The following is a 15788-nucleotide window of genomic DNA, read 5'->3' as shown; positions in this document are numbered from 1 at the left end:
AGCAAGCTCATCTTGCAGGTTGATGTCCACGTTTTCAATTTGAGCAGAAAATGGCACAATAATCCAATCAGGGATGTCAATGTTTTCCAAATCAACAAAACGCAGTTTAAAATCGTCGCTCAATTTTTGAAGATTACCTGTATATATTTCCAAGTCTTCTTCTTTTATTTTTAATTGTCACATATCTGAAAAATACTGATAATCCTTCGACCAATCGACCCTTCCGGTTCTGATCGACCCCCTGGCTCAGATCGACCGCCGCTTATGTTAAATAGACCCCTGGGGGTCTATATAGACCACTTTGGCGACCTCTGGTCTAATGCCTAACACAATAGAAGATGCCTACTAATCTTGTTAAAATAAGTGCGTAGTGAACACATTATGAAGCCACTTAGTTCCTTGCAGTTGGTATATACTTTAGCCAAAAGGGCCAATTTGTCAATCCCATGACCGCCGAATATTTCCCTAACTCCTAATTGCTCGAAATTATTAATATTTTTTACAAAATTCAGAAAATTTTAATTTTTGAATAGTTTTAAAAACAATAAAAATGCATCCTTTAAAAAGAATTTACTACAATTTTCGATTCAATTGTTTTCAGATACATGTGAAATTATTTTATAAACAGCCTTGTACAACTTTTTTATTGATTTATCGATATTAATGTAAGGCGTTAAAAATCGTCGCCCTATTTATCGAATCGCTATAAATTAATCTTTCATAACCACTCTTGTGTGTGTGCAAATGTATGTTATGAGCAAAACCCAAACAAACTACTTTAAAATTGAGCCGTGGTGGCTCAGGGGATAAAGCATTTGCTTTTCAATGAGCGAACCAGGTTCGATGCCCAGCGATGGCTGGTGGATACAAATTCCTAACCAGCTCGTATTGACCTCAGTGATAACATAAAATGTCCTCAGTGGTAGACGGATCATGGGTTAGGGTCCTCTTGCCGTCAGTCATACCGTGGGAGGTTTTCTTGGCTTTCCTCTCCACGTAACGCAAATGCGGGTTACATTCATCAAACAAATCCTCCACGAAGGCTAATTTTTTCCAATACTTGATCTAGAAGTTCCCTTGTCTTCAGGATTGGGTTCAAAACTACAAAACTAAGGAGTTGAAATTTAGTAGTCGCAAACCCAAAAAATCGAGTCGGCTGTTCAACGACGGTTATAAAAGCTACTGAAATAATACAAAATGTATAGAAGTTTTTTCTTTTAAAAACATTAACGGAAGTAAAAATATACAACGTAAATAAATGAAGAAGAAAAGAAACAACAATGATAACTTAGCCTACTGAATTTTAGCAGTACAATTAAAATATTTATGTATTACTTTATGGTTAAATTATGTTCTTATTCATTTATATTTACTTGTACGATAGATTTAAAAGCATAATTTTGGATTTTGAAATAAATTAAATATGATAATCTGGATTAATAAAATCTAAAATTTCATTTATATACTAAATAAAAAAATTTTAATTCCAAAAAATGATAGTAAACTTACCTATGAAATGTACAGGAGAAACGGAGGCTTAAAATTCTCACTCTCGCCTCGACTCGACAGCCATATGGTTTCACTATGAGGACAAGAATTATCGTCATGTGCGAGCTCTAATATTTAAACTATATGGGTTAACCACCTTTAATACTAATACTAGCATTCTCAATTTTTTCCATGCATTATTTACAATTGGGTATAATATAGCCTACGTCACAGGTTGCGTTGTTCCTACTAAATTTAACCCATGAACGGCATTTTCTGCGAGCCTAACTTCAAGCCACAAATAAACAAACGAAGCGTTCGATCGTTTAAATAGCTGCTCGCCAGATTTTATTGTATTATAAAGAAAAGTTATTGAAACTAAATACAACTAAATAAACAACAACAACTAAAACAAATAACAACAACTACTAATAACAATAACTAAATAAACAACAACTAAATTCCATTCGTTTAGCATTGCGTCATATGTTGTTCCTACTAAATCGAAGTAGTTGTGTTTTTTTCATATTATACCCAATTGAAGAAAAAAAAAACAGACGATTTTTATTTAAAAATATCAGACGATTTCAAACGACTTATAATTAAGAGTTAAATTTTGCTCTATATTTATCGAATGGTTTGTAATAAACTTTTTCACTCCTCTTCTTTTCTAGTAAAAAAATTTTTTTACTATCTAAATTAATTCAAAGCAAGCTGCTGAAAATAAAAAATATTGGAGAATTTATTCTTTCAAAAGCATAAGGTGTAAAATTATCGAACGTAAATAAGAAAAGAATCAAGAATGTCGCCAAAAACTGAGCTTTACACTACTTTTTGGCTATAAATTTTTAAAAAAGAATTATTAATAATTCATTATTCTATAAAATCATTATTTTATTGCTGGATAAGTTGTATTCTTATTCGTTTATATTTACTTAATGGAAAGTCTTAAAAGCATTAATTTAGATTTTAAAAGATGAACGTGCTAAAAAAGTTCATTAATACAGTAAATAAAACAATTGTTATTTCAAAAGGTGATAAATTATGATTAAATCCTTAATTTTATCTTTTAAATGAATAAGGTCTTCCTTTAACAATTTTTTTCTGCACAGCAAAATGCATCACAGTAAACCACCATAAGTTAAAATTTGTGATTTGTTTTTTGTGTGTGTGACTTGACATTGATATACATAAAATACTTCTATTGAAATAACAAGGGGAAACGGAAGGTAGAAAATTTCTCTCCCATCTTGTTCTCCAGTCACCTTCATTCTGGGAACAAGAGTTATCCAGCAGTGCACACTCTATTTAATTCCCCCTTTATGGTTGCAGCTCTTAGTTTACCTTCAAAAATATATCGGGAATCTAGAATATGCTCTTATGTACTAAAAGATACGGTACTCCTACTCTAACAAATGATAAACTAATTTTCCAACACATTTGAGACCACTTGTGTATTGAATTAGAACCGTTATAGATATTTATTTGAAAATAACCTTGGTCAAATTTTAATTAATCTATAAGAATTAATGAAGTAGGTGTTACTATAAAACCAAGTTTACAATCAGGAATTAAAATTCCTGTGTCGGCTCAAACTTGATAAAAAGTACCAAATTGATAAAAAAATAAAAATAAAATAAAAATTTTTACGAAATATAATCTTTTAAACACGAAATTAATTATCTGAAAAAAATCTTAGATTCCAATCACGCAAATGGAAAAAGCAAATAGAAAATCTGTTTTTGGATAAAACTTACATAAAAGAGATCTCAGTGAGTGACGTGATTTGAAAGTCGAATTTATGCTAATGTATTAATGATCTTTAGTGTAAGAATTTGAGATTTAAATCTGCAAGTTACACTCGTTAAAAAAGAAAAAGAAAAAAAAAAGATTATTTGGAAAGGTGTTTTTATTAAACATACTTACAATCCGTCATGAATTTCAATGTTATTTTTCATTTAAAAATTTTTTGCATTTATTCACAATTTACATTTTATAATATGATAGATAGTAATTAAACAATCGTATGATATTCTTACTGCCATAATTATCAAATTATATAAAATAAATAACTTAATTAAATAAAATAAATTATTATTACTACTAATAATAAAATAATCATATATATGTAGCGTAAAAAGCTTCAACTAATCGTTATATGTTATTCATTTTATTATTCTAAACAAAACGCTCTTTTTTACACTTTTTAAATCACATCTTGTCTTTTAATCTATTTTTGGCTTTAAGTTATGCATTAATTAACATTTTTTATTTTCACCATCATGGAATCTTGGGAAAGACTTTTACCCTATAACCTATTTAATAGACCTATTATAATTATTAAGATTTCCCCTATTTCTAAAACGAAAGATTTTACGGATTTATTTTGCAAGATTTTCCTTAACTTTCAAATTGAGGAGCACTTCGATTTTGTGTCCCTTGAATTGTCTCTATTATGACGGGTAAATAAAATTAATTTGCTCTTTTAAAATCTTGTGCCTGTTTGTCCTGCTCGTACGACTGTCATCCTTAGAATATATATATAACATAAAAAGCTTTAACTAATCTTTTTATGTTATTCCTTTTCTGTAAATCTTTGTCTTATCAAATCGAAATGTTCTTTCTCATACTTTAAAATTCACCTCCTGTCTTTTAATCTACTTTTAGTTCAAGTATGCATTAATTACCATTTTGGTGATTATTCCTTTAACTAATTCGTGGGAAAGACTTTTTCCCTGGACCTATTTAACAGACCAATTATAATTACTAAGTTGTCCCGTATTCTCTAAAACGAAACATTTTACGGATTTAGTTTGCAAGATTTACCCCCAACTTTTATTGAAGAGCACAGCGATTTTGTATCACTTTGATAATTGTTTTCAGTGTAATAATTATTAAATAAATTTTGTGCCCTCTTTCCCTGCCTAAGACCTGTTTTTGTCCTTTCTCTCGGCAACAACGTTTTTTACATATATAATGATCTCAGTCATGTATCTCCTTCCTTCTTGTACTTGTGGTACTACATTCCCATGATGTTTCAAACCGTGAGTTGCTATGGAATTCCGAACCCCTGTGATGTCCCCTACCTCCCTTTAAACTTTGTCTCAATAATCCTGGAACACCCTGTATAAAAACAATTATATATATAATTATATACATAATTATTTATATCTAATACCAAATTATAGCAGAGAAATCTCTGCAAATAATCACTTGTAAGACTCAAATGTATTACTCAAAATTACTGAGTACTTCTTCTAGAAGAAAGTACATACGCAAATAATTTTCAATACAACAATATCATATTATTAAATTTGTAAACCATAATTTGAATCAATTAAATGACTTGATTTTTCATTCTATTCTTTATATCTGATTTAAATAGCGATGTTTAACAATTAATTATTAAATTTAGAGGCATTTATTGCAGGCTTAATTTTTATTGTTTCTAGGGAGAACATATTGTAAGACTTCAAAAGGTTTTGTCATTTATTAAAGAAGAAGGTGAAAATATTGCACTCATATATTTAGAAGGTGTTCATTACTACACTGGTCAACTTTTCGACATGAAAGCAATAACCAAAGCTGGACATGAACAGGTATGGAAATAATTTATATTGATTATATTATTAATTATGATTGAATCCTGCACATACGATGCCCGTTTTTCTGTTATCTGACCGAATTTAAAACATTTGCAGGAAATTTAGGAATCTTTCATTATAATACGGTATAAGTTTTTAGTTCTGTCAGAAAATGTAGACCTTGTTATGAAGTCCATTCCCCAATCCTTATATAGTCTTTAAGTCTAAGCCATACAATTTAGTAAAATCACGTGAATACAAATCGTGATGCAGCATTAAAAATGAAATCAAAAGCTTGTTTTGTTAAGTGTTTAGAAATTGCAATATAACGTCGCAATTACACAATTATCAAAATAAAGTGAGAATAACGGAGAAATTACGATATAAAGCTGTGATAACGCTTTAAATGTTTATTGATTTTTACTCTTATCTTTCTCTCTTTCTTAACTTTTGTAAGCTAGTTATAACGAGATATTCTTTCAAGTTGATTATTTCGTTATGAACAATGATATTTTCTTTTTTTTAGTATTTTTAATTGAAAATTCAAGCGTAAACTATCAAGGAGCGGTAACTCAGGAAATAGGGTATTCACATCCTAAGAGGTAACCCAGGTTCGAATCTCAGCTGCGGCTGTTTGATGCGAATTCTGCTTACGGCTTGCACCGACCTCAGTGCTGACGTAAAATGTTCGATTAGTATATGGATCATGGGTTAGAATATTCCTTCACCGTCAGGTTGACCGTAGGAGGTTTTCTTCACCGTGTAAAGCTAATATGGGTTAGTTCCATCATTAAAGTCCTCTACTAAGGCTAGTTTGTACTTTGTCTTCTGGATTGGGTTCAAAATTATATAGTCATTGATAGTCGTAACAAACATCGGTTGAACATTGATAGTCGTAAACTCAGAATTGGCTCGGCTGTTCAGCGCCAGTTATTGAAAAAAATTTAAAATATTAAAGGTATATTAGGAAAAATCTCTAAAGCAAATACTATGTTATTTTTTTTCAATTAAAAGAACAGTTCTGACCTTGAAACTATTAGTTTAAACTAAAAATTACTATTTGCTCATTTAAATTACATGAGCAATATTATATATTACTAATTATGCATGACAAAAACAATAATAATACTTAAAAGTTGAGTTTTTTGCCTCTATTTAGGGTTGTATGGTGGGTTTCGATTTAGCCCATGCTGTTGGAAATGTAAAACTCAAACTTCATGAATGGAATATAGATTTTGCTGTATGGTGCTCATATAAAGTAAGTGGTTTAAGCTTATTTCAAAATAATATTTAAGAAAAATATTTTTTTATGTTTATTTATCCTTTTTTTACTGTGAAATTTCATTACAATCAAAAAAAATTTTAATTTAAAGGTGTAAGCAAATATTTACATAATTTTAAACTGTGCAATCTCAACAGCAAAACCCAAACTTAAAACGGTATTGAATTCGTAAGAAAGAAAAATTTTAAAACATTACTTTTTTGAAATTTTTTAAACATAAAATCTTAAATATCAAATAATTTTTTCAATTAATATTTTCTATGCAATAATTTTTAGATAAACAAATTTTACAATTGTTTTCAAATTTTTTAGAATCTCTTAAAAAGTTCCAGAAATTAAGCAAAGTACGCAGAAGTTGTGATTATTATTAAGGGGTCCGAGTTCGACCGCTCTGCTGCCTAAAGAGGATCTTGACGCATTTCGTTTCCTTTTTAATCTCTCTAATTTAAGGATAAACCAATTTATCGTTTTTCAATCATATGTGACTCTTAATAAACTCCAAAGCTAGAAAAAATATTCTATTTTCTGGCGTAAATAACTCAGAAAGTTGCAATCCTGTTTTTATATAACTAAAAAGCAATTAAAAAAAAAGAAAAACACGTGTTGCCAAATTTTAGTCAACAACATAAAATGAAAGAATTAGCACCAAAATCAGCTTATAGATTGCAATATTTATAAAATAATTAGTCTTTCCTCGATGCAGTCTTGATTAAAGTTGAAAACACGATAGACCTTATATCGAGTCTCATTAATAAACTAGTTAGAATAAATGGCAGGTATATTCAATTAATTCAAAATGAAGTAAATAATTTAATTGCCTACTCTGAAAGCTATAATATATTGATGAAAACAATATGATTGGGAGAATATATTGTACCATAAATTAAATTATATATATATATGTCAAATTATAATAAGTTTACTTGTTCATCGTATTATGTGATTTTTAATAAATGTGTTCGCATTTGGTTATTGATTTTGGTTTTTTTAAATTGGACTATGACTAATTCTATGGCACAAAACTTAAGACAGACTTAAATGTTTTTAAAAGAAAAACTATCACGATTTTTTTTTCTTCTATCTAGTTAAATATATTTTAAAATAATAATTGAAGACTTTAGCTCTGTTTGAAATTAGTTTTGAAAATAGAAAACATTTGAACCAAACATTCATGTTGAATCAAAAAGGATGAAATTTCTTACTTTTAAATATTAAACAAGCATTCTAAATATCCCAAAAAGACCCAACGATTTTGAAAAATCAATTTAAGAAAACCGTAAATAGAAAGAAATTTATGAGACTCATCATGTTTCAAAACAAATTACGAAGTTAAACAACAGATGGCACTGCTAACTAAAAATATATAAAACAATATTTTCGAATCTTCAACTCTTCGCAGAAACATCATAGTGCAGTCTGAGGATGAAATTAACTGTCACCCGTGGAAATATTTCAGTTAAAATGCCACAACAATCTAGATAAGTATAATATTAACCAACATTTCTTCAAATATTTCAAATAGAATGATCTGATATGCAGGAGAAGACAATGTTTCACTATTTTCGATATCAGCACCGCCTGTTGAGGCACTCTAAAAATAATTTTGGAATTTGCTGAGACTAGGCCATTACAGTTCACAAGCTATTACAATTTCATAAAATGTAAAATTGATAAACTTAGATAAATTATTCATTTTAAACAAATAGATTGGTGTATATGAGTGACTTTCAATGAATTCAAATTTGATTTCAGAATCGCAATTATCACTACAGAAATCTTAAATAAAAAAAAATTTGTTCGAAATTCTTTTTAATAAAGCAAAACTATAAAACTACCCGATTTATTTATTCGAATTTTATTCATTGCTTGAACAGCAGAGATTCGTTTACGTTTCACGCCTTCCCTATTACTAAAACTTTGATCACTGAAATGGAAACTTTTCGACGCATTCCCCGCGAAAAAACTTCACTCCCTTTCAGTGAAGATTTTTCGTACGTCCTAAGCAGAACGCAGCAATCCGTACATTTCTATCTTATTCCTCTTTTTTTTTCCAATTGATTTTTTCCAAATCGTCGGTCAATTTTGGGTCACATAGTAAATTTTTAATATCTTATTTATGCAAATAAAAATTCTTGTATTTTTTATAGTATCTCAATAGTGGTGCTGGGAATATGGGAGCAATATTTTGCCATAGCAAACACACTCAGGGTGCTAATCAAATAATGCCAGCATTAAGAGGATGGTGGGGACTTGATTTCAAGAGAAAGTTTGCTTTTGATAAAGGTGAGTTGGAACTGAAATTCAGACATATATTTTAAATTTACAGAGGTCGATGCATCGACTTTTGTAATCCCAGTCTTATATTAGCTTTTTATTTGAATAATAATTCAAATCTCGATTACTAGATTGTTTAATCTGTTATTTGCAAATAGCAGATGAGCTAAAACAAAACAATTTTTTTAATTAATAACCGTCGTTGAACAGCCGACCCAATTTTCGGATTTACGACTACTAACGTTCAACTACGTAGCCTTGTAATTTTGAGCCCAATCCAGAAGACAATCCAGAGGACATAATATCACGCATGCTGATTATAATTAATTTTGGAACATGACATCTCCACAAAAAAATCGTCTTTCTTGGACAAGAACCGAAGTTGGCGTGATTAGTATTTATTCTTTCAAATTTTCGAAATTTTTTCTTAAAGTTTTGGGAGTCAAAATTGAAGATCTTCTGGAATTTTGAGAAACATACATCTCTTTAAAAGCTGCAATTCATTTCGTGAACAAATGCACTGATCATTATTTTGTGTTCTACTACTTTCACATTAACTATAAGGACATAAATACTTCCAGTGGACTTTTGTATCGAAGACTAAGGGTTTTCAAAAAATATTTGGGGAAAAAAAGCGGTTATCTTAGGCTTTGATTTCAAATTTACATGCGCCAACAGTGAACCTCATAAGTATATACTCACTTGCACTTTTCTTAACTAGGTAGAATGTTTTTACTAAATTTAACAGCTTTTCTTTAAAAAAGAAACTAACACTGCAAAAAATTCGGTATCAAATTCCCGTAAAAAGTACCAGCACTCAGAGTGGCGAGAATTTTTACTACAACAGGTTACGTAATAAAAAATCTGATATTCCGTAATTTTTGCAGTAATAAATACCAGTAAAATCGCGAAATAACTTTAATTAAATATTACTATAAAAACATCGATTTAATATTTTACGGAAAAAATAGATTTGATGTGAGGTACTTTATACCGTAATTTGGTCTGGAATTTTCGACATAGTTGTTAATATAATTTTTTAAACTTTAATTCATCGAATGTCTTTTTTTTTAATCTATAGAATTCACCGCTGCAGCAGGAGCTGATAGATTCAGATTAAGTAATCCATCACCCATTCTTTGTGCAATGATTTCAAACAGTTTAAATGTAAGTAAATTCAGCCCCATTATTTTTTTTTTTAAATTAAAACAATTCACTTTGTATTACTTGATCAAAAATTTCATTCGCTTCGAAAATATACAAATTGGAAATGCAGTCGACAAGAGCTCAAAAACAGGCGTCCAATTTCAAGACTTGTCAGACATGAATGAGGAAAGATAATTTGATTGATTTATTGAAATTACATACATTTGCTGACTTGTGTGCTCAATATAGGCTTATAAGTCATTGTCAAGTAGAAAATACAGATAGAACAATTCAGAGAAAGACATCACAAAGAATACATCCAGGGTTACGGCGGGGTTCGAACCCGCTACCTCCAGGAAAGATAAAAGTGACTTGAATTATAAAACGTTAAGTTGCCAACAAAAAATGGAAAAATGAAGGTGAGAAACAAAACCAGAAAAATCGCAGAAGCGAAGTGGCCGAGAGGTAATGAGGGGTAATGAGGAAGATAATGAGGAACAAATGTCGTTATCAAGGGAATCAACATTCATATGAATAAAACAAGATTCTCGGGCACCAAGATGAGCTCATTCACATCAAGCAAGTCTTGAAAATGGGCGCTTATTTTTGAGTGCTTGAAACATGTCGACTGTTATTTCCACTTTGCATATATCTAAAGCGAATGACGTTTTTAACCAAGTAAAATCTTACCGCTTCAATTTCTTGGAATTGTTTATTTAATGCAATCTGTAATTTACATTATCATGCTCTGCAGGTGTTTAATAAGGTTACATTATCATAAGGTTAATAAGGTTACATTATCATGCTCTGCAGGTGTTTAATAAGGTGGGCATGGATAAAATTCAAGCGAAGCAGAGACTAATCACTGGATATTTAGAATACTTGCTGAGGAAACTTCTGATGATGTCAAGTTTGAAAAATTCTGAGTCAGCTCAAATACAAATTATAACTCCTAAAGATCCAAAAGAAAGAGGAAGCCAAATAAGCCTCTTGTCATCAATACCCATCTCTCAGTGTGAAGAACTTCTCAAGTCGCATGGAATTGTTGTGAGTATCTAATTCGTTTCTTTTATCATCATTGAAGAACTTTGTGTAGGAACACGTAAAGGGATACCTTCAGTTTTTATTAGACTTAAGTGTCTCTTATCATAGAATTTATTCCTTCAACGTTCTAAAAACGATAATTTTCAATAGGATATAAGTTTTGTAAGCCGCTTCCTGATGTTTCGTTATATTTAGAAGTTGATTTTGTTTTTAAAAAATGTCACCACAAATTTTTCAACTAAGCTGTTCTATTTTGACCAGATAGAGTCATTTGCCAGACAAATTAGATGTCCAACTCTGTTTCCCGACAACATATTTTTCCGACATATCGAGAAAATGAGCTATCGAGCAAACGTGCCTGCCAGACAAATGAATTGTCAGATTAACGGAGTCAGGCAATCCAGATGTCGGGTAACCGAGTGTCTGAAAAATGTACCGGGCCCATTTTGATTTAATCCTTTGACTACTAACGGGACTCATTTGTCCCAACAAATGTTTAAAAATTACTAATAGACATATGTATCCCACCATTAAGTACGGCCGGGACATATATGTCCCAACCTCTAAATTGATAACCGCTTGTCAGAAAAATCCCAAATACTTAATTTGCCTTATTTGTGACCTATTTTGTTCTTTTGAATAATATACGGGACAAAAAAAATCATTTTTTAAAATTCGTAGTCAAAGGGTTAATGAGTGAAACCTGTTAAGTTGGCCTTTGTAATCAGGTACATAATAATTTCTGTATAATTAAATGGTAATCTGGTTAATCGATCTAGTTTGACTGAGAAAAAGAGGGAAAAAATGCAAACAAAAATGAGGCAGATTATTGGGTATTTAAAATATTTATAATGCCGCTACACAATGCATTTCAACTGTTTGATATCAATATTCCACTGACACCACTAGCTTCTATTTTGGGGAGTGGAGAGTTTTTAATTACCAAATAAAATACCAATTCGAATGAAAGCAGCATTAAACTGTTTAATTTTTTATCTCCATTGAACAAAAAAGTAATAGCATTCTTCAAGATTTTAAATTTAGTAAAGATTCAAGTTGACTTAAAAAGAGAAAAGTAAAGTATTATAACTTTAAAAGCAATTGACAAATTTTGCACCTTCAAAAGAAAAGTATACTTTTAAAGTGAATCTGTTGAAAGAGTGGGGTGGAAGGTGAACTGTTTATTATTTGTTTATTTGATATCAATGTAGGGCTTGCAGTTGCAAACAGCTTTTTTAATACGTGAACACTTTCGAAGTTTAAAGATAACATTTAAGAACTACTTTCCAACTGTAAGGTCTTAAATGTATGGTCAAAATGTTTTCAGTTTTAACAAAGCCAACCATGCTATGAGAAAAATATTATAAGGTCATTACTTCAGACTCCATTTTGATATGTATGTTGACACGTACCTCCCTTTTTGGTTATTTCTGGAAAAAAGAAAGAAAAAAAAAGCCTTTTAATCTCTTGTTGAAAAAGCCAAAACGATTTAATTTATTCTGCCACAAAAATTAGGTACGAAATGAATAATTAATGTCTTAATTATTCATTTCGAATTTTGATTGCTATGCTACTTATCCATTTCGTTTAGCTCAATTTGAATTTTGTATTCCGAATTATTTGAATTGAGTAAGTCGGCTATTTACCTAATGTTTATTTTTATATTAGCCCCCTCCACCACTTAAAATATATTAAATTAATTTATTTACTACAAATTACAAGTATCGAAATGTTTGAATATCAATAGTTCACGCTGAATATTGTTCGGTGAATGGGATCTCTAAAATGTTTGGGAAACATTGACTGTCATGCTGACGATGATGAGAAAACCTCGTAAAATGGATTTACTAAGAAACAATGAGAGCCTTGCATTTTTAGGCATAATTTACCTACTTAAAGAATATCTTTTTATTTAAAAAAAAAAAGTTAAGTTTCTCAAGTTAAGGTTTTCGGCTCAACGTAAATGCGTAACTTTAGTGATCTTGCCATTTCAGAACTGTAAAGATTCTAAGAACTTTTTTAACTAACTGAAATATTGATATTTGTCTTAATAGTTTCTTGTAATATATCACTTTTAAAAAATAACATTTTTAATAGACTTATGATGTCATTAATAAAAATATGATTTAATTTTATGAAAATTTCGAATTCTAATAAGACTACCGTAAAGAAATTTTAAAGAAGAGTTTAATTATTAGGAAGTGAAAATGATAATGAAAATTCAAATTTTAATAATTTTCCTTATAACTAAAAAAATTTGACATCTGAAGGAAAATATAACAAAACGAATCTAGATAAGTTCAATTGTATGTGCATTTTTTTTACAGTGAAATAAATTTTCAGACCGAACATTTTAAACCATAATATCTGCGTACATTAGCAGAAATCTATAACTTTCCAACAAATTAAACTTACCTTAATCACATAACAAAATTTATCACAATCAATACTTTTAACGCGTAAATAGTTCAGCATAGAAACTTGTTTAGACCATAGTAAGGGTATCTCATTTTTAATGTTAGTATTACTTTATTGAAAATTTTGTAATCTAATATTCTTTCGTATCTTCTTTGAAATTCACACTAGGAATCATTTCTTCTGTTGCCGAAGATTTTTTTACGGATTTTAAATATTTCCACGTTACTGATTTCAAATTTGCAATTGATTTCTCTAACCAAGCTACGGTTTTTCTTAATGACATCTTTAGTCTATTTTTTGACGAAATGTGTAAATTTAAAATCGCTATATATAACAGGAGATTTCATAACTGTTGCGACAAATTTATACAAGAGTTAGGGCACATCAGGATTAAAATTACATGGGAACACATGCCCGAAAATGTCGTCATACGCCGCTAGGACGCTTTTATATAATAAACTGCTTCTTTGTGTACTTCTGAACAAGTCATAAAAAAGAAGGGTCTTTTGCCGCATACAATGACATTTCTGGGCATGAGTTGCTGTGCAACTTTAATCCTGATCATGCGTCCAATATCCCCTGGAAGTTTGTCTAAGCATTTATACAACCCCTAGCTATACAGAAAGTTTTTAAACTTGTACATTTCGACAAAAAATAGACTAAAAATGTCATTTTCAAAACAATCTGTAGAATTTAATCAAAACTAATTTCAGTTTTGAAATCCCCATAGACATATTAGGCAAGATCAAGTATTTATATAAATGCAACAAAAAGTAATTAATTACCCAAAGTAACTAGTAAATTCATTAGTGATGTGATTAGTAAAATGCATAATTAAATTTCAATAAGTAAATTTTCAGTGTTTTTTTTTTTCTTGACTTCCATTTTAAAATTTTCAGTGTGACATTCGATCTCCATCTGTCTTAAGAGTAACTCCTGCACCACTTTATAATACATTCACCGAGGTCTACAAATTTGCTCATTTTTTCAAAGATGCTTGGGAAACTATACAATCAAATGAAAGTAAGTATGGAGATTTAATTAAATTAGTTATGCTCCACACTTCACTATTTGGTTTAACCGACATTCTAACTGGTTTTGATGCTCTTAATTTAAGCTTCACTGTGATTATCACTTTGAAGAATAAACAATTTCATAATTAATTTCATTTATTTTCAACTTTAATTCGATACGCTATCTTTTTATTCAAATTTTATAAAGATCTTAATAAAAATTCAAAAGTTACGTTGTTTCTAATAGCACTTAGACCAACCAACCATTGCTTTTAGCTAATTAAGTCAGGAAGGGGCGTCTTTCGTTTGCCAAATGAGCACCGCCTAGGTGAAAGTAATCCTTAGCTCAGAGCCCCACGGATAGATAGCAGCACTACTCCTTCGCGAGATTATTTCCTCAATTTAGACATAGATTTGAAGAGGAATGAAATTTTCTCCAGATCTCTGTATCCATGGTACTGCTCAGCGACGGCCCACATAAGTTTCGATTCCTCAGATTTTACGAATTCGTATACCGCAAGTATTCGGTGGGTATTGGCAGAGTCCGATTCTCTAACCACGGCCCTATTGAAAGTTGCCAGAGCTCTGTTGGGATGTTCTACCCCATTCACCATATTCACAAAGCCTCGTAAGCTATTCCGTATTGGAGAAAAAATATTAATGGAAAATCTTCAACTCTATGGTTGAAATAACAAATCACGTAGAAAAAAATTTTGGGGAAAAAACTTGGAGTTTCAGGACAGACATAATTTATAATTTACTTATGAAAAAATTTTGTGGAATAGAATTTTAAAATTAAATAAATGTTCGTTGAGACATAACTTCATTTAACTCCTTCTTTTCTTGAAATTGTCTGTAGATTATACTTATTATTATGTGAAAATTTCTGCTTTATTTTTTCAAACATTCTAAAAATATAGTTTGGTAGTGATTACAAAATTTCGAGAGTACTTTTAAGTTCATTTTCTATTCATGTCCAATTTTTGTCTCATTTTTTTAGGTCGAGAAAAGTGAATGCAAAAGAAATATGAGAGAAATTGATGGATTTTAATATTTGTATATATTACTGTGCGTATCCAAAACCAAAATTAATATTTTTTTGCTGAGCAATAAAATGTGAATGACTATTGTTGGAAGCCAAATGTATAGAATGTTTCTCAGAAAGAAAGTTTAGCAGAAAATCGATACACAGGGTATACATATATTTTTGTGATGCTAAATTAATATGTTTCTGTTATTATTTGGGTATTACACTTCACAATGTATTTTTATATATATTTTTGTAAATAAAGATTTTTTTTAAAAAAATTCAAACTATTGTTTTATTTATTTTAAACTTTATTTACATTAAACCTTGAACGTTAACTTTGTTTGAAATATTAAGTCTAGAAAATGTACTAAACATAGATTGCAAACTGTAACTTCATATCATCATACTTTTATAGAAACCATGTCTAACAAAGGACACGTTAACTGCCAAGCCACGAGCCATTTAACAAAAAAACTCATTTTTTATATCAAAGATATTTCGCAAATTTA

The 15788-nt window shown here is 29.9% G+C and overlaps 1 protein-coding gene across 3 annotated transcripts in view; it reads left to right on the top strand.

The window, feature by feature from the left end:
- LOC107455068 (kynureninase) overlaps positions 1–15563 on the top strand; it is a 61716-nt gene extending 46153 nt beyond the window's left edge. For all 3 annotated transcript variants that reach the window (XM_087166088.1, XM_087166089.1, XM_087166090.1), the window contains exons 8-14: positions 4941–5087; positions 6232–6330; positions 8502–8637; positions 9710–9795; positions 10588–10821; positions 14136–14259; positions 15250–15563. In XM_087166088.1, coding sequence (XP_087022214.1) covers positions 4941–5087; positions 6232–6330; positions 8502–8637; positions 9710–9795; positions 10588–10821; positions 14136–14259; positions 15250–15263 — 840 coding nt within the window. In that variant the 3' untranslated portion in view covers positions 15264–15563. The remainder of the gene's footprint in view (positions 1–4940; positions 5088–6231; positions 6331–8501; positions 8638–9709; positions 9796–10587; positions 10822–14135; positions 14260–15249) is intronic.
- Positions 15564–15788: the final 225 nt, after the last annotated feature.

Source organism: Parasteatoda tepidariorum, chromosome 6 (assembly GCF_982258835.1).
Source record: "Parasteatoda tepidariorum strain Cologne lab strain chromosome 6, Ptep-v5.0, whole genome shotgun sequence".
In the NCBI taxonomy this organism is placed as follows: domain Eukaryota; kingdom Metazoa; phylum Arthropoda; class Arachnida; order Araneae; family Theridiidae; genus Parasteatoda; species Parasteatoda tepidariorum.
Note: the sequence above shows the minus strand (reverse complement) of the source record. Positions and strands in the feature narration are given on the sequence as shown.